At 44.7% G+C, this 19,398-nt stretch overlaps 2 protein-coding genes and 1 long non-coding RNA gene across 3 annotated transcripts in view; 2 read left to right on the forward strand and 1 right to left on the reverse strand.

Annotated features, from left to right (window-relative positions):
- LOC111076691 overlaps positions 1-18,086 on the reverse strand; it is a 46,993-nt gene extending 28,907 nt beyond the window's left edge. Inside the window, exons 1-2 of the mRNA XM_041593029.1 lie at positions 17,752-18,086; positions 3,928-6,084 (exon numbers count right to left, since the gene is read on the reverse strand). Of these exons, the coding sequence (XP_041448963.1) occupies positions 3,928-5,663 (1,736 nt within the window). The 5' untranslated portion in view covers positions 5,664-6,084; positions 17,752-18,086. The remainder of the gene's footprint in view (positions 1-3,927; positions 6,085-17,751) is intronic.
- On the forward strand, positions 3,059-3,716 carry LOC111075911 (S-phase kinase-associated protein 1). Its single transcript, XM_041593030.1, has one exon. It carries the CDS (start codon positions 3,152-3,154, stop codon positions 3,656-3,658), a length of 507 nt encoding a protein of 168 aa, XP_041448964.1. The 5' UTR covers positions 3,059-3,151; the 3' UTR covers positions 3,659-3,716.
- On the forward strand, positions 11,091-11,693 carry LOC111075913. The gene is made up of 3 exons (XR_002607979.2): positions 11,091-11,227; positions 11,292-11,461; positions 11,520-11,693. It is a non-coding gene; the product is annotated as an uncharacterized LOC111075913 (long non-coding RNA).
- Positions 18,087-19,398: the final 1,312 nt, after the last annotated feature.

Raw genomic sequence — 19,398 nt, forward strand, 5'->3', positions numbered from 1 at the left:
ATTGCCGCTGGCAATTGAAAACTGCATCGCTTATGTAGATTTCAATTTCGATGTGTTCTAAGAGGTGAAATCAAATGCCACTCCCTACAAAAATAAAAGAAGTAAAATAACTTTTGGGACAACAACTGAACAGAATGGATACAAGCGATGAACAAGCGACGAACAAGCAATAAATTATTTGCCAAGTTTATTGCCAAAAGTTCAAGTGAAAAACAAAATCATTGCACAAATGCTTGTGCGAGACAGACAGTAAGGCAGGCAGACAGAGGGATAGAGGGAGATTGAGAGTGAGAGGAATATGTCACATCAGAAGAGTTTAGCGCTGGGGGGTACAAAGCACAACAAGAAGGGAAAAAGGAGCTGTATGTATATATCTATCTCTGTTATGTTCGGAGAACAAGAAACCGGAAACTCAATTTTCCATCCTCCCCCTCCCCCAACCACCCCTCTAAGCTGCTCTCCTCCTCTGCCATTCATTCAGCATTCTCGCACCTAGACGACAACACATTTAAGTACTTAAAAGTTTTCCCCGATTCTTTCAGCTACGTACGTTTCAACACTTTTGTTGCATGTTCCTTCCATGTGGATGTTTGTGTGTGTGTGTTTGTGTGTGCTTCCATTGGAGTCGTTTCTGGTTTTTGTTTGCTGTCTCCACTTTGGCGGTGCGGCGTGAACGGAAACTAACGAAAAGTGGCCAAGGCAAGAAAACAATTGAAGCTCGTAATTTTCAACTTGAATTGATATTGTTTTTGCTGCCTGCCTGCCTGCCTGCCTTCCTCCCTCCCTGCCACTTGTCTGACCTCCAGGACAGCCCTGGAGCTACAGCAACTGTGTTGTATCCTTTTGTTTTCGTTAAATGTTATTCTTTGTTTTCGTTTGCACTACAAAGTAAACGGGAAATACCCAAACACGCAAAGCAAAAATAAAACCAGTGTAGGAACGGAAGGCACGATGGAAGAGCAATAACAATGTATCACAAAACAATAACTTCAATTAGTATCTATGGTATGCTGGCCTCTCCCAACCCTCCTCCCCCTCTCTCTCTCTCTCTCTCTCTTTGTTTCGCATCCTGTGAAATTGTTCCCTTTTAGCTAGAGCTAAAAGTTTTCCGGCTGCCCTTGATTGTGTTAACACAAGGATAAACTGATTAAAACCAACCCTGATTAGCGCTGCTGCTATCTGCCGCTGCCTCCCACACCTCCTGAAATTATTAACAAAAGATTTGCCCCATCCGATTCAGACTCCGTACCAGCAGGAAGTATCTTTCATCAAATTTATGGCAGCCAGGAGTTCGTAGTGGCTGAATAAATCAGCCAAAGCCCGGGCCGCTGAGACTGCTGCTGAAACATAAGTTTGGGCCGCAGTCCCAGGGGCAACATTTCATATTGGGGGCAAAAATAATGAAAACAAATGACAAGCATATGACGCTAAATGCAATAAGGTTGATCCCGATCCCAGTTGCCAGTTGCCAGTTCCCCAACCAAGTCCCCAACCAATGGACGCAGTTTAATTTATTGACATTTGACTTTAACAGCCATTTTCTGTGTGAATTTGACGTTTTATTGCTCCCCAGACCAAAGCATGGCCCTTGCCCTTGTCTTTGCCCTCCCTACTCTACGGCTTTGCCGTCACTTAATTTGTCAAGTCGCTTTTGGCCTGGTTAATTGTTTATTTGTGCGTTTTATTGACAGGCGGCATTTGTTCATTAGATTTGTCAGCTTTGTCATTCATGTTATTTCTTTCCCCCTCCATTTCAGCTGTCCTCCCCACTGCTCCTCCAAGTGCTGTTCTCCTCCTGCTTTGGTCTGCTTTTTATCTTTGTGAGTGTTTTTGTGTGGCTTTTAACAAATGAGTTTCTCGAACAAATGGCTTTGATTTCATTCTGTAATCAGAAGAAAAAATCAGAAAAACGTTTAAGTATATTTCTTTTTTTGTGGGGTTCGACTAACCTATATCCATTGCAAACAGACCCAGAGCTAGAGCAATGAGCTCCCTTTACCAACGATTTCCATCAATTTTTGGTATATTTTCGATGCAATATTTTTGTCGATTGTTTGCCTGTTGCTTGAAGCAATCTAATCCAATCAACAATCCCAATCCCAAACCCTGCTGCTGCAGCTGCTCCTTCCCTGGCATCAATAACAACAAAAAATGGTAACTACGGGCAGTCTCTTACCTTTGGCTCCACTTCATTGCTGAGGTAAGAACGACCGGACTGAAGCGACAGCCAAACCAGTAGAAAAAACGTTCTAACATTATTTTTTCGCTTCACAAAGACATAAATTCAATGCCTAATGTCCGTGTAGAGGATAGCAAGCACATCGACATAGACATATATATATATACCATGGACATATGCAGGCAGCAGGCCCACATATGCGTCAAATGATGAAACTTTGTGTTTATTGTTTTTCTTGGGGCAGCTTGTAGACAAAACCAAAGGAACGCCAAAGAGCAGCAAAAAATTCTATAAAAAAGAACGCACAAACTGTGGGCAAAACTTTGGTGCGATTGCTGCTGCTGCTGCCACACGCAGCAGGAAAGGTCGAAGGAGAGGCCACTAGGAGAACTAGCATGTCCTTGAGTCTTGTCACTTGGCCAGCTACTACTACCGAATCGATGACAGAATCAGGAATGGACACGGCCAGTGACAGGGGACAGGGAACAAAAAAAACTGAAGAAAAGAAGACTTCCACACATTGGCCAGCTGGAGAATTGTTAGAGAAAAACCACAGTTGCGGTCATTCTTTGGATAAATCAAAGTCTGGGCACAAACTTTTTGCCAGGCGCCTTCGTTCAGCTAAGTAATTGAACTTTTATCAAAAATAAGTAAGGCACGCAGCTAAACAGAAAACTCACAGAGTCCGAGAGTTAAAAAGTAGTCCTGGCAACCAGGACGACCAAGACATTATAAACGTTGACAAAAGACAATTGACGAACGATGCAGAAGATGAAATTGGACCATGAATTCGATGATTGAACAGTCGTATGTTTTTTTGTGTTATTTTCTTGTGTTATTTATTGTATAGAAATCGAACAAAACTCGCATCGTTTACCTTTGTGGAACCGTTCACATTTCGGCACAAAAAGCCAAAACACACACAAAAAATAGTTGTTTGTTTTTGGTCCAAATTCGAAATTTACAAAGGCAATGCCCGACATCAGGTTAGAGTCCTCCGATGGTGTCGTTTTTGACACCGATGCAGAAACTGCCAAATGCTCGGGCACCATTAAAAATATGCTAGAGAATTGCAGCCTGGAGGAGGAGGAGGAGCAACCCTTCATACCCGTGCCCAACGTGAATTCGACAACTCTGAAAAAAATATTGATTTGGGCCAAATACCACCAGCATGACGTCCCAGCTCCAGCGGACGATCCGAATAAACAGGATGGGAAACCGGAGGAATATTTCATCAGTCAGTGGGACGCAGATTTCTTGTCGACTATCGATCAGGGCACGCTCTTCGAGCTGATCATGGCCGCCAATTACTTGGACATTCGGGCACTGATGAATGCCGCCTGTCAGACGGTGGCCAACATGATCAAGGGTCACACCCCCGACGAGATTCGTCTTATCTTCAACATTCCACGTGATCCAACAGAAGAGGATGCGTTCGAAAATCATAGCATTGGGAGCACTGACAGCGAGGATAACTAAATTAATAGGGGAAATGCCACGCCATGATAAAACTCCACTGAGAAATCTATCTTTAACACAAATTGAGTTGAGTTCTTTTGCTCTTTACACATCTCTAATGGCAGTGGCAGTGGCAGCAGCAGCAGCAGCAGCTCCATTTCCCATTTCCATTTGCCCAACTTGCATTCGGCATCGCTGTGTGCAAAACTTTCGATTGGAAAAGTTTCTCATGTGTATAATAATACGTACGGGGAGAGAGGAGAGAACTTTCGCTTTGACTTTTAGCTCACCTGGTCAACATGTTGGCACGATTGACGGCCACCTCGGCCTCCACACGGAATCGGTCCTGGGCATAGCGGTCGACCACGCCCTCACCGAGATTCAGTGAAGTGCCGGCCACACAATTGGAGCCCATCAAATGCTGCTGCTCGATGTACTGCAGAAATTTGGAGACCAAATCTATTTTGCTATCCCTCGCATTGATCACGTCCGCCGTTAGCTGATTCGATTCCATGTTCTCTTCGTCTGTGTCCTCGTCAGTTCCCACTACATCCTCGATGACCAGCTGCTTGGTGTTGTCATCAATTTGCACTTCCGGCGGATAGCCATCGTCCATTGTTACCTCTGAGGTATCCAGCACCGAATCGGACTCCCCTTCGCCCTCGAAATGGATCTGTTTCACCTCCATGTTGGCCTGGGAGCGCGCCTCGGCCCCAGGACCAGCGATGCCATTGCGATTACCATCATCCATCCACTCTGTGGTGCTGCTGCTCTCATTGAGCAGCTGCAACTCTTCAAAGGGCAGCCGACCGTACGACTGCTGCTTTGCTGCGTTCTCTGCGTCAATGTCAACGTCGTCATTGACATCGTCCTCGTCATCAGCGATATTAAAGGCATCGTTTTCACTGCGTGAATGCGAGTCATCGAGACGGTAATCGGATTCTGTAGAGTCTTCAGGGCGGAGTCCAATGTCGTCGCCTTTGTCTTCGCCAACTGCCGGCTCCTGCCAGCTGCTGCTGTTCACGGGCAGCAGACGTGTTCTTGCCCCACTAGTGGTCACATGATGAGGCGCAAATTTCGCCATTTTGGGCATTGAAGTGGTCGATAACGTCTCGTCCTCGGCCTCATCCACATCCACATCCACACTTAACTCCTGGGAATCTTCCATCGGCGCCTCATCCTCGACGTAATTGACCTCATCAATGTTGGCACGCACAAATGGCCGCCGGTCCAGAGCTTCATCGGCTGCACCTGTGTCTGTGCCACGTGTCGGAGCTGACTTGGCAGCAGAGGAGCCTCCAACTGCTGCTGGTGGTGTTGGCGTGGGCGTGGCTGTCAAGCCAACGACAACATTCTGGTAAGCCGACTCTAATGAATTCTCCAGATCAATCTCGTCCGCCAATTGCATGACCTCACTTAGAGCGGCCGTGTCGTCGTCGTCGTCATCGTGGGTGGGACGACGACCCTGTAGATGTTCAGCCTCGGCGAGGCTGCGGTGATTCTTGGCCGGATGGAGCACACCCAGGCTCTTGTCCACGCTCTTTCGAATGCTTTCGTTGATTTTCTTCTTATGCAATTTGCGTATTTTATGCGTGACTGGGGCGCTTGTAGTGCCACCTGCCCCAGGCTGCTGTGTGGGCGCGACTAGGGTGATACGTGTGCTGGTGTTGCCACTCCCACTGGTCCCACTGCCATTGCTGCCATTGCTGCCATTGCTGTTGATGTTTGTGTTGTGAAGCATATGGGAGGTGCGGGAGCGTCCGTGGCGAATGTTGAAGCTGTCGCCTGCCGCCATCAGGGTTTCCGCTTCCGCTTTGATGCGAGCCCGTGGGGATACAACGGCCTTTACTACTCCCTGCGCGCCAGCCAGTGTTGCGGCTTCTAGATCCGCCGTGGCGTGGCCCTGCCCCAACTGCAGCAGAATCAATGGCATCAGCATTCCCATCCACAGCAGCAGCTGACACGCTGGTGGCATCCTCATCCTTTCCGCTGCTCTCCGGCTGTGGCTGCTGCTGTTTCTGCTCATTTCGGGATACGTGGTGCTGCTTGAGCGCTGACTGGGTTTGTTCTGCTCTGTGCAGTCGGTTCAGAGTCGATTGAATGGAATACCAATGCCCCTATATGGTGGGGCTACCCGCTTCTTTGGGGCTCCCTTTGATTGGCTGATCTGCGCTTTGCTTTTGGTGGTGCGTAGCGATCCTTTGTGTGGCTATCGATTGCGTTGCCGCTGGTTTCGTGCCCTTCCGTTTACGCCAACTGGAATTTTTAGTCCTCAAAGGCCAAAGCGAAAACATGACGCATCATCCGCATCGACATGTCCCCTGTGCGAGCCCATGGTCAGCGGAAAAACATGGGCGCCATTGTCGCGGCTTTGATGGCCATTTCCATTTTCCCCTACTCCTTGCTGTGTCCTTTAACTCCAACACGATGCCGAAATAAATGGGAAACTGAAATGGGAAAGAGCAAAAACCAAAGATTAGCCTTCGTGTGAAGCATTGAAGCTAAAAGAAAGGACGAGCTTTAAACTTAAATTACTCCAAGTACATAGGATATTCAGCAAAGGTAGAGCGCAAAGGTGGAGCTCGCCCCTGGAATCCACAGATCATAACTAGAGTTATGGCAGCTATGATTATGTGTCCCAAAGTTAGCTTTTCATTCTGGTTTGTGTTTTCTTTTTTGTTTTGTTTTTGGCGTGCTAAAACGTAAGCAAAATATTTGCTGTGATTTATGCGAGTCCCTTTTGTTATTTACTTGCCACAAGAGCTGCCACCAGCTCAAGGTCGCACGTTTCACAGGGTTCGGTCTTGTGCTTATGAGGAAGAGGGTTACGCGAGTTTCTCAAATGCCAGGAAATAAAGCTGGACTTGGACGTTGGATGTCCGTGGACTCCAAGCCTCGTGCCCTTGTCCGACAAAAGCTTTGGGGAGAACAACGCGGGAAAGTCCTTTCTCTCAAATATTCCAGCTAAGGCGGCAATTAAAAATGTCCGCATCTATGCAGAAGGCAGCATAGAAGGCAACAAAATAAATAATTGTTTCCCCAGGCAGCAAAATATTGCGCATACGCCGCTGTGTACCGCTCAGTGCCACTGCATTGTGCCAAGTGAAAGGGAGGGGAGAAAGTCAGGGCATCCCGTTCCCCCCACATCTTTTTACTTAAATTAAAGGCAATTTGTAAGAACTGTGCTTTGATTGTCAGCTCGGGGATTTAGCGACTGAATGCTGTAGATGCCGCTGAATAGGAAGGTGCCGCTGGTACCGCGTCGGTACTGTGGGGCGGTTTTCCTCCTGGCTGCTGCCAGAGGAGCAGCCGAGTGAACATAAATAAAAGTGTACGGCCACAATTCGCATAAATATTATGGCGCTAACAAATTATATGCCATTTAAATGTAATACCAACTAATTCTGAAAAAGAAAATCCACTCTTGGCAGGTCCCAGATTTCGTTGCGCTCAACGGCGAGGGGGGCAGGGCATAGAAATCTTCAGGCTTATATAGCTGCGGATAGCTTTGCTAGTCGCAAAGGCAGTGCCACATCCAGTTCTAATTTCGAATTTTATGAGCCATAAAAATTGCTTTAAGGCAACAGACAAAACATCAACAGAGAGCCGTACACAAAAGCAACAGCCAGTGGCAGCAGCCAGCGGCATGGATGGGCATAGAGTGTGGCACGGGGAACAGGGAGCGGCAAGAGTAATTGACACCCATGCACATGCACCCAGGGAGGAGGAGGCAGACAAAACATTTTACAAAGCGGCAGCACCATGGGCCTTAACATCGGATAAACAAGAAATTTATGGAAAATTTTATATTAAAGTTTTCGCTAAAATGAACCGAAATGATTTATATTTCGTTGGAATTTATGAATGTTATCAATATTCTATTAGAAAACTATACAATCTGCTAGAGTCAGCAACCAGTTCAACAAAGTTTTCCACAGCACAAGGCCAGATGGCCAGAGTAAGTGCCACAGTACACAGTACGAGTAAATGCCACAGTAAATGCCACATCAACTTGTGGGTGGACTTGGCTCCAAAATCGAAATGGAAAACACTGATGAATCTTTTATATCCAAATGTCGTGTTTCCATTTTGTTTTCCCTTGGGTTGGCAGACTGCAAGCGAATCTAACAATAAATAAACAATTGGTCGTCGGGCCGAGGGGTGGGATTATTTAGTTGGAAAGTCCTTTTTTTGCACTAAATATTCATGTGTCACAGGACAGGTTCCCCAATCATGTGTTGGATACCTAATCAGAATCCTTTTACAAATCTGACTGCAGGACACTTCACGAAAAAAAGTATCCAGGAGGAGATGGTTTCAAAGTTTGGTTTACCTCTGAACTCTCCCATCCTGTGTCGCACACGGCTAATGCATTACGTTGTAGGTACAGGAAGATACTCGTTACATTCGTATGCACTTAACTCTTGACACACTCGCCCCAGTACTGGCGCTTCCCTCCCGTTTACAGCTCACTTTTTCCATTTTTTGCAGAAGCTTGCCGCCATCATGGCTAAGTGGCTGCATGTGATGCAGGCAGTTGGCCAAACTATGCTCTCTCCCATGCCACATATGTAACTCTCGTCTGTGGGAAAACAAGCAACAATCCAATTTGATGAGAGGAGCAATTGCATTGGGAGATGAAACTGTGGCCTGTTTTACTTGTGATGCGACCGAGGCAGCATACTCAGCTTGATTAATGAACTTGAATATGGGATCCTATGCTCTGAATTTTGATTCAGAACGGGCTCTAGCTTAGTTTGCTATTGCAGCATTTGTCTGGAAGTTTTCACTTTCCCTGCTGCTGTTTTGGGCTTCAAATTTATGCAAACACATTAACAAACTCAACGCATTCGCTTTGTATGGCTGCGTGTGGGGCTGTTGCTGGTGCTGCCAGTGACAAAGTTTTTTGCGTTAAATGAAATTCAAGTAATTTTTCTGCCTTTGCCGTTGTGGAATGAATGAAATGTCTTTTGCCAAAATAGCAAAAGAAAGCGGAAGCAGAAACACAACAAAAACAACAACAAAGCAGACAGGCAGGTGCTGCTCCAGGAGAGCAAACCTTTCCAGGGATACCCTAATAAGAATGTGTATAGCCAACTTGTGGCCGTAGCCAGCACACTTTTGGGTTAGGGTAGCAAGAAATGGAAAAGGCGACCCGTCACCCGTCATCTCCATTTCCATTTCATCAAGAGAGCCACCGTCACCTTTGTTAGGTAATTCACATTATGTGCTGCTGGCAAACAACATCAACAGAAAGAGGCGCAAAAAGGAAGGCGGAAAAATGACATTTGACTTTTAAATTGGATAATTTTTCGCCTGGTCCCCTCTCTTCAATGGCTGTGAGGGAGAGAGAGAGAGAGCGGTGGAAGCGTTCTCTTTGCTGGCATTCGTATAATTTAATACCATGGAATTGTAATTGATTTCGGTCAAAATTCATTAATTTCTCAGCTCCGTCAGGTGCTGTCGACAATTCGATTGATTTCAATTGGAATTTAATTTCAAATTTAAACAGAACGAAGGGGAAACCGAAGCGGAGTCTCAGGTCTGGTCTCATGTGCATATGCACAGAACTCTGTTATGTATGAGAGTCAAACAAGACGTTTTCAATTTGCATACAAATGATGCACAAAGCCGCTGATGCAAACACACACACACACACACACACACACAGACTCACTGCTCAACCTGGGGGTATACACATATACATATATATATGTGCATGGGGTGTGTGCTTTACAGCCACTAATACCAGCAACAAAAATCACATAAAACGCAAGCAAATTGCTCAGATTATGAGCCACTTGGGCGCTTGGCTTTGCCTCTTATACGACTACATACCAGTATTTGTACGAATATTCGTACGCCAAAGCGGAAGAGGGAGATAAATGTGATGTGTGTGTGTGTGTGTTTGTGTGTGTGCGCGAAAGTACTACGTTTTTATGAGCTGGCAAACATGCTTTGAGAATTTATGAAAATAAAAATTGCTAAAGCCAAAAGACAGGCAACAGTCGAACGGATGGGATGTTGGTTGGGAGTGGTGGGGGAAAGCTACTACTACTACTCTCTTTCTGCTTTTGAGAAGAACTGCTTCCTTCATTAGCTTCCATTTGTGGATTCAAGGGACGCGTCGGTTCCATTTCTCTAGGTTCCGCTGCTTGTGTCCGGGTATTTATTTATTTAGTTGTTTATTTGTTTGTTTGTCTCCCTTAATTCGTGTGTAGGTGTTCGAGCTCTTTGAATTATTCAAGCTTCTGCGAGTGGATGGTGGATGTGGAGCTAAAGTTCAAAATAGCGATGCGATGCGAATATAAAGATTTCAGTATTTTCTACTCTAGTAAACGAAAATTTCCTCTATTAAATTGTGCAAGTAACCAGTTGTTTCGACTGATTGACAGATCTGTATGTGGTGAAAATCTGGTAAGCCCAGACACGAAGCTGAGCAGCGAACAGTTAAGCAAAGTCTTCCAAATACCCCAACATGTGAACACTCGTGGCACGAAGATTTTTGAGGACATGGGCAGCGATAAACCAGAAGCTCAACTTCGTTTCGGAAGGGACGGAGACAAATATTTCGCGTATTATTTTTACATAATTGCTTTGGCTGTTAGCATGCGACGCGGATCCCCATATAGCATATAATTTTATCCGTATCCGTGTGCGAGAGCGTGGGAGTGGGGCTGAGTGTGTATTGTTCATTGTTTATTCTACCGCCCTCACGCATAATGGAATCTTATGAAAATGGGGTTCGGATTTGCAGGAAGCTTAAAGGCACAGACACGATTCGGATATACATACATATGTATTGCTATTCACGTACATACGAGTGTTTATAATACATATGAGAGAGTCTATCTCTCCCTCTCTCTGGTACGTGATGGCAGGGAAGCGAGTGGCAAATGGCAGATTATGTCGCCAGACATTAAATCACCTGGCAGCAGGTAAAATATATGGGATGCTTAAGCAAAATCAATTCTATTTATACGTGAGCGCATGAATTGCACACAGTAACAGACTCCCAGAGCCAGACCCAAACCCATACCCAGACGTGTGTGCCACATGCTTGAGGCAGGCAGACTCACACTCACAGCCACACCTCGCAAGCACAATCGGCCAGGCGGCAATTGCAATAAAATGGAGGCTGTATTCCTAATCCAGTTTCTGTATTCTCTCTCCCAAAAAGAGATGCGAATCAAACCAAAACCAAGCCGAACCCAAACCCAAGTTAAGCCCAACGTTTAACTGTTTATTTCAAGCGAAATTTATTACCAGAATTAGAATACAAGGAAAACTTTTGCGTACGTAGAATCGCTATAAGCAGGTGGCACGTGGATGGATCTCGGCCCGTAGACGTTCGTTGTTCTTGGAATGCTACCAAAAAAGAGATTATGATTTCCATTTACTTGGAATTTTATAATATTATAGTAGCCCCTTAAAGTAGCTACGGGGCCTAGAACCTAATGCCAAAATCAATGTACTTTCGATGTGATTCATTCGGAATTTGAATGGTTTCGTCTGATGTTTCATCAGTAAGAACCTCAGCGGAGCTCCAGTTCCCCCCTAACCGAAGCCCCGTCGAATTTTGGATTTTTGGTATGCGCATAATTTTCTTAAATCCCGTATAAAATATTCTCGTTCCATATTAACGCCAATTGAGGGGCGTTTCTGCTCTCACACTCACCCACTCTCTCTCTCTCTCTGTTTGGTGGTGTCACATGCAGCGTTTTGATGTCTCATTAAGAGTCGACGGGGATAAGAAAATCAAAATTTCAAAGCATATTTGAGGCCATTAAATAAAAGTCAATCATATTAAATTGCCCCGCAAAAGTTAGTCTACATTTTTTTAATATTTGTCCAAGCCATTATTGACCTTGGACAATCGCAGGCCAATAAATCGAAAGCCAGACAATGTCTAGCCAGCAAAAAAAGACCAAATACAAAGCCGAATGTATGGCACTTGAACATTTTGCGTTCTTAATGCAGTGCCTGGAGAAGTTTTGCCTTTAAACGGCTGCCTACTTAATGGACAAAATGTGTAGCCATAAATTGGCCAAAGGAAGTTTACACAACAACAAAAATAAGAGAGCATAAATATAAAATAAATATAAAACGAGAAGCAAATCCGAGAGGAAAAAAGTCAAAGTCAAGCCAAAGCTCAGTCAAATGGAATTCGCCCTAATTTATGGCACTCTTTGGGCCACTGCCACTCCACAACATCGAGGGCGAATATAAAACATGACGTTGCTCCTTTATTGACCAACCAGAGACCAGAGACCACACAACACCAAAGCACCAGAGCACCAGAGCCCCAGAGCAGCCCCCGAAAGGCAAATCACCAGAGGCAGAGGCCTCATCAAGCTGAGATCCCCAGAAATGTTCCTCAATTCCCCGCACCCCGTATATCCTTATTGAATGGCCGCATGGAAAAGCGCTCGAGTAAGCACAAACAGAATCGTACTGAAACTATTAACTAAATTATCGACAAGCGAAGGGAAGCACAAGTATGCCTCGTAAAGATCCAAAGCCCCCAACGATGACGCCATCCGGCGTCAAAAATTTTAAATCCAACACCAGGGAAACGGAAATACGGAAAAGAAGTTAAATGCTCATCAATAACACTTCTCATCCCCGTAGGAACCGTACGGATTTTCCCTTTTTTGTTGTGTAATGTGATTTATGACAACATTCTTTTTTTGTGGCCGATCACCATGCCCTGACTCTGCCGCTGTCGCTGTCGCTGTCCTTGTATTGCTTTGTCGCTGTGGTTAGCCGTTCTCTCTCGTGTTCTCTCATGTATAAGTAATCAAATCCAATTTTCTTAATGGCTTCCAATGCGCGGGCCGATTGCTTTGCCGTCTGTTTAACCAATATACAGTTCGGCACGTTTTTCGGGCCACATTTTTGTGCTGTAGTGGCAGAAAAATGTTGAAATTTAAAGCGCTCAGAGCTCAGATTTTAATTTCCTGGCCATGTCAATCAATTTGCCAGGACCTTGAACGTGAAATGTCTCTCGCTGTGGTGGATGATTGGTTGAGTGAATGGCGAGGACGAGGGCGTGGGCGAGTCAGAAAGAGACTTGCTGACGAACACGTGCCACACGTGAACTAAAAACAGGTAAATGTCTAAGCTCTCTGATGCCGCTCAGTTTGTAGGCTCCTTCGGGCTCATGCAGTTCTCATATCGAGAGAGAGAGAGACAACCTCCCTTAAGGCTCGAGACTCGTGGCCAAGGGTCATTTCCATTTCGTTTCGCATTTTATCGCAGCTCGTAAATTACTAAAAGCAAAGGAGAACAACTGAACCGACAATCAACGCATCAGGAATGACGACAATGGGCACATTAAATAATACAATACAAACACACAGAAAAAAGGATACGACGACAATGACAGCAGGAGTGCCTCCACACACACATACACTAGTATATGCAAACACACACACAAAGCGAGAGAGCAACACCTGTACATGGAAATGAGTATAAATAGACATATTTATAACTCATGCAAAAGCAGAATTCGCTTTCGCTTTTACCCACCCCTTAGTCGTGCATACCCCAGCAAGAAATGGGAATGTGGAGCATAAAGGTAAAGGGACGACAACTGGTGTTACTGCTGCTGCTGCTGCTGCTGCTGTTGTCACCACATGAGTTTGGGGGTTTGGGGGCCCCCACACGCACGAATTGTCAGTCAAGTGACGGTGAAATGCTTGTCTCTTACCTCTTTGTCATTGTCCTTTGTGTGCACAGTAAGACCACACACACACACACAGACAAGTGACAATTTAAGATGACAATTTTGTCGCGCGTGTCCTTGCCCAAAGTCTGCATTCAGCCATCACAACCTTGACACTTGGGTGTAACTGAAGTTCTGTGAGCTTCAATTGAGGCTGAGCTGAAAGTCACGCTGCTCGCGGCAGATGAAAGTTGTGCAGATGTCAGGCTTAAAGGCGGCATTCCTTGATAAATGATATTCGTGGCGGTGGGGGAAAGTTTTGTGCAGCTGCTGACTGCTGCTCCTTGCAACTTGATTCGGTACGGGACATCTCTCAATAGGCGGCAGCTTAAAAGTTGTGCCATGGCATCGCACGGCGCTGACAACTGTCGCCCATAACTCACTTTTACAGGACAACCGGGCGACACTGCCCATGCTGCAGTGGCAGAACCAGAACCAGAGGCAGATTTAGTAGCAGAGACAACAAAGTTGGTAACGACACTTGGCCAAACAAGTTTCTGGAAGGACAAGCGAGCAATCCCCAGTCCCCCAATAAAACCAGCCTCCGCTACCGACCCTCCGCCCATTTGCTTCCAGGGAACCGCGGCAATTGTTGCCATTTTGCTCGAGTTTCAATCACAGACAAGGTCTCAAGGAAGCCTCACCTGAGGCACCTCAGCCGGCAACAAGCAGCGAAAAGCAAAATCGAACAAAGCAGGCACAAATCATCTGCAGCAAGAGGAGGAAAAGTAGAGGAGAAGAAACAAAGAAAGAAAGAAATAATGCCAAACTGGCATCGAATGGCGTTCGACAGGCATTCTGCTGCATAGCTCGTAACTCAACTTTGCCATTTGAGGGCAATTATTTTACCATTCCGCTGCCCGCCCGCGACCCTGCCCCCGGATGGGAATTGCACTCCTTCCATTACTAAGACGTAGCCAAGACAATCAACTCGGTGGCGGTCTCCTCTCTCCCTGAAATTGCAGCTGTGATTTGTGATGAACATGGCTTAGAGATCCGAGATAATCAAGGGAAATTTATGCTCGTGGAAATGGAGAACTAAAGAACCTTTCAACTCGTCAGCTCACTGATGCTTAAAGCATAGTAAGTCCATGGCAATTAACGATTGTGTGTGCGCCCCTTTACGTCGCATGCCACTGGCTGTCAATCAGGGGTGAGGAAAGTACTTAAAAGCGTTTAAATAATTGATTTGTTTGGTCGCCGCCACACCGCAATCAGGATGAGTTAATTAATGTTTAACACGCAACAATCATAACGTATTTAGTATGGAATTAAGGGTAGGGAGAGGTCGGTGCACCAGTGTCACTCCACCGTCTGTTTCCACTTGTGGCGCGATAAAATAACTAAATTGTTTAACAATGGGCGTGACAGCAGGTCAACCAAAAGGCTCAAATTATCCCCTATCAGTGTTTTTCCGACTGGAATTCGTTGGCCTTTCGGTCAATCAATTAGATTGATTGCCCGAAATGAGATGTGAACACAGTTGGGCTCCTAATTAATTGGTTGCATGTCAAATGGCCAGTAAGAGTCGACACAAATATTGGTTCAAGAGCTTCCCAAAAGAAGCGCTTAAAAGTGAGCAACGAAATGGAGAAAATGCTTAACTTTGAGTGTAATTAGGGGACAGTGGAAACCTCAAACACATGCTGCATACTCGTATTCTGTGCCAAAATATAACCAAAAACTAGAACCAAAGTCGAAGCCCTTAAGCCGATTTCGGTAGTCAAAAGCACTCGACTAAAATAAACAAGTTTCCATCAAAACCGGAAAAAAAACAGCGTGGGAGGGTTAATGCTGGTAATGATATATAGGATAAGGTCTGTGGCATCTGTCAGTTAAACTAAATTACATACAAGCATCTCATTTATTTTTCACCTAAATCCACTAATCTTTTCGTTTTCGTTTTTTTTTGATAATTCAATTTTTAAATGAATTTGCATTTGCCTCTCTCCAAACAGACATACAAGCCCACACAGCTATAAAAACATTTGCAAATTGAATTGCAAAGATGGCATAAGTAATTATTATTTCAGGCGAAGGGGGAATTAAGTAGTTATAGAATTATGCAAATTCCTCCCAACGTATGCTGGCTGCTAAATTCGGGACGACCGTGGGAAGAGCTTACGCAAATTCGTTGAATGAAATTGTAATAGAAAAATACTTGTACATGCGTAAGTATATTTAAAGCTAAAATTCCACGAACATCATTTGTCATTAATCATCTCTCTCTCTAGTCTAGACACACTGTAAAGGAACATTTAAATAATCTTTGAAGATATAATCTCAGTGGCTAAGCTGAAAAGCATTAAAGCTATTCAAATCGTACAAGAAAAAGCTAAAATGAAAGCGAAACCAAAAGGTAAGATGTGAATGCGATGAAGAAAAATAGCCAGCGGCTATTTACATACTATAGCATTTTCTATGTACACTGAGAGGAACCCTCATAATGATATCCTGGAAGAGTTATGTCCGAAAGCTCCTTAAGCTTGCTGAAGCGCTGAGGCGAAGGTAGTGCCAGAGTGTGAGAAAACAGAGAGAGAGAGAGAATGAAGCAAGAGAGTAACTTTTCTTTGTTGTTTTTTGTTCTTGCATTCTGATTGCGTTACACGATTCTGATTTGAAGTAAATCTGAAAAGACTGTTATACTCGTACTGTCATTCGTCCCTCATATTGCACTTATTACAAATCAAAGGTAAATCAATTAAAAGATCAAAACTACACTCTTTCGTGGAGATAGTTTCTCTTTGTGTTAAACTTTCCCCACTTTTCTGCCAGTGTATGCAAATAGATAACTGTAACTGGTACTCGACTATTCCGCCGCCAACGCCACTGCGCACTCACAGCATGGGGCTGGGGGTGGGGTGGCCAATGGCAAACTGCAGGCATCAGCTTGAAGCATTCAGATTTAAGCTTGAAGCTGTGTAAATTTGCATTCATAAAGCACAAGCGTCGGCCAGAAGTTGGCCCATTTGTATGCAAAGTTCTGTTACGAGTATGAATGGATAGAACGAGTAGAGCTGAAAAATGGGCAGCAGGGGTTAGGGAGAGTGCGCCGCGGTTAACCATCGGGGTACGCCTCCCTTCGAGCGTATGGTGCGTGCAGGTAAATGCTTCGAATTAAGACAATCATTAGGAACAGATGAGCTTGAGGGCCGGGAAGGCCCACTTGGCAGGTGGCAAGCAATTAACTTGAATTACGCGTATAATAACTCCGTTTCTGCAGGACACACACAGACAGCGTAAGCAAATCCGCTTAACGACATCCGCAGGATGCCCATCTCCTTGAGCTCATTCGCATTTCACAGACATTTTCCTCAAATTAATTCTACCCATTAGGCGCTGATGGTTTTTTTTTTTTTTTGGCACAGAGGCAAAAGAGTTGAGTCAGTTTACCAACGGTTTACTAAAGGAATGAACCTGGACCAAAAATGCGGACATATGCCGGAGTCCAAGTGAGAGAATAAAATACAATTTCACACTTCGTCTGGCAAGGACAATGGTGGCTGTAGGCAGCGGTGGCTTACACATTCACGCGGCGTATGCGTGATTTTTCGGCCGCTCTTCGTTTCCCACCTATTAGTGTATCCTCCGCGCTGGCTTCTTGGCATCCTATTAATTAATTGACTTGCCTGTTCCTCCCTTTTGGGTGCTGCTGACTTTAACATGAAAATGAACTCACTGAGCCGCTCCACACGTGGCATGTGGAACGTCAGTGGAAGCCTGTTCTGCTGGGCCAGAATGGAATTAATTTTCACAGCAGTAACAGCATCCCACACATTTCGTAGTTTTTTTTCTGCCGGGTGCTTTCGTTTTGTCTATTAAAGACAGCTTTTAATGTAATTTAATTTTATATATAATAATATATAATAAAATCATAGAGAGAGTCGACAAATAGCCACATAAAAAAGCCGACAAAATTTTGCAGACCAGTGAATGCTTTCAGTCAGTCAGTCCATGCATATGCGATCATTCGTAGTTTTATTATTCACTTTTTGGTGCATTTAAAGCCCCATTATAGTACCTGAACGGGCACAGATGCACAGTGCATTGAATTGGAATTGGGTTCGCGTAAGCCTCGTTGTCTGGACAATCGGATTACGGCAGTACGGCCCCGAACCGACGGAAAATTATTTTTCAGGGAACTTGAATCTCATAATTTAATCAGAGAGCTATTAGTCCAAAGGGATATTATTTTACCATAAGAATAAGAGAAAAAAAAAAAAAAATAAAATGTAATATAGTACATATGTATATAAATATACAAAAATCAACACAACAGAAACTGTACCTCAAATTGACAATTCCTGAATAATTTGAATTAATCTGAATGGTTTTTGCATTTAAGTGGAAGGGGAAATTTTGTATTTTTTCTGGGAATTATACTCACCCTCTGGGCGTAAACTGCAAATTTAATTTTAATATACTTAAATGAATTTAATCCGATTTATATGAACATTATCCTATGCTTAATATATCTATTATGTATGTATGTATATTGTTTCACCAATAAGCTCATTCAGGTATCTTCACATTCGATCATCGGAACTTCACTTTCACTTGCATTTCTTTCGTGACCACCGATCGGCTGTCCGTCAGGATGAATCTCCTGTAGTTGGAATCTGTTTCTTTGGGTTCGCTCGTTCGCTTCTTCGTTTTGTGCTGCACACACAACACAACCACGCCGCGACGCGTTTAAAAACGAACTGCGATTAATTGCCGCCATGCGAACTCGAGCTTCATTCAGCGCCAGATTCGGTGGCGTTGGGCTCCTCTAAACTCACCACGCCCCGACACGAGCGAGCGAGCTCCTAGCACGAGCAAGAGACCGACCCGACCATCACGAATCATCTTCGGATTCGTCCATGTGGGTCTGTGGAGCATCGTGCCAGTGGGTGAAGAGGGTAGCTAAAAGTAAAAGCCCTACCACTGACTGCTTCTATTGAGGCAGGTTAGTGTTCTCTCACTCTCCCTTTCGCTCTCTCTCTCTCTCTCTGTGGCGGCACTTCCAGCGATGTTTCTGATTAGACTGGAAGCGGCAACGCTTGTTGTGATAAGCCGTTGCCTGTGTGGAAAGTAAACTGTTGCGTGCATTTTCAGTGACTGGTTCTGTGGCAGCTGCATCTGCATTACCTCCAGTTTATAAATTTGTTTCTAAATGACTGAAAGAAGTAAAATAAAAGTTATTTATCATATTTATATCCTATCAAAAGTCATGTAATGCATGTAAAACATAATCCGTTTGACCAATCCACTATTATGCATTCAAGTCATTGCTTGAATCTTTCCCATAAATTCATGATTTTCTGAGAAATCTCAAAGTGCCAAAGAAATGCTTTAAATCTGGATATTCTTAACGTACAAATATGCGATATTCTACGATGTCTTCCAGGTCCTGCGCAGAACGAAGTAGAGAACTTCAGTCTGGCCTGTCAGCTGTTGAGCAGCGTCCGGCATTCGTGTGGTGAATTTCTCACACTGATAAGAATCACTGATAAGAACCCATACACCTGGTGCAACAGCAGCAGCAGCAAGAAAAGCAAGAAGTACGCGTCTCAAAAGAAAAAGAATACTGAGAAAGACTGTCATCATCAAAGTTTTTTGTGTCCACTTTCCTAGGAAAACGGTTATGTGGTGGGGGGAGGGTCGTGGGGGAACTACTGTCTAATGGGTGTTTAGGGCGACTCTCGAGTGCCAAGCCACAAAATGCGCAACGCTGCAGACACAATTAATGCGCAACGTTTTACAATTAGTGAAACTACCTCAATTATGCAGCTGCAGTCACATCCACCAGCCACCATCTCCGGTTTTCCATACCCCATTAGGGGCTGTGGCCCCAACCCCTGCCACAGCCAGCAACGTGCCTCGACCAGCCTCCGTAGTCATTGGGGAGCTGCTTTTAATAGGAAATTCATGGCCGCTGTGACCGTTTTCTCGCTCCCATTCTCGCTGTTTGTCGGTTGCATGGATGGGGGCTTTCTTTTTTTTTCGGCGACAGGGGGCAGCCTTTTAATTATGATAATTACATTGTTGTCGT

The sequence above is a fragment of the Drosophila obscura genome, unplaced genomic scaffold, assembly GCF_018151105.1.
Source record: "Drosophila obscura isolate BZ-5 IFL unplaced genomic scaffold, ASM1815110v1 contig_186, whole genome shotgun sequence".
Lineage (NCBI taxonomy): Eukaryota > Metazoa > Arthropoda > Insecta > Diptera > Drosophilidae > Drosophila > Drosophila obscura.

Excerpts from the sequence above, each read along its gene's own strand:
- LOC111075911 (XM_041593030.1), top strand. The coding sequence starts at position 3,152 with ATGCCCGACATCAGGTTAGAGTCCTCCGATGGTGTCGTTTTTGACACC.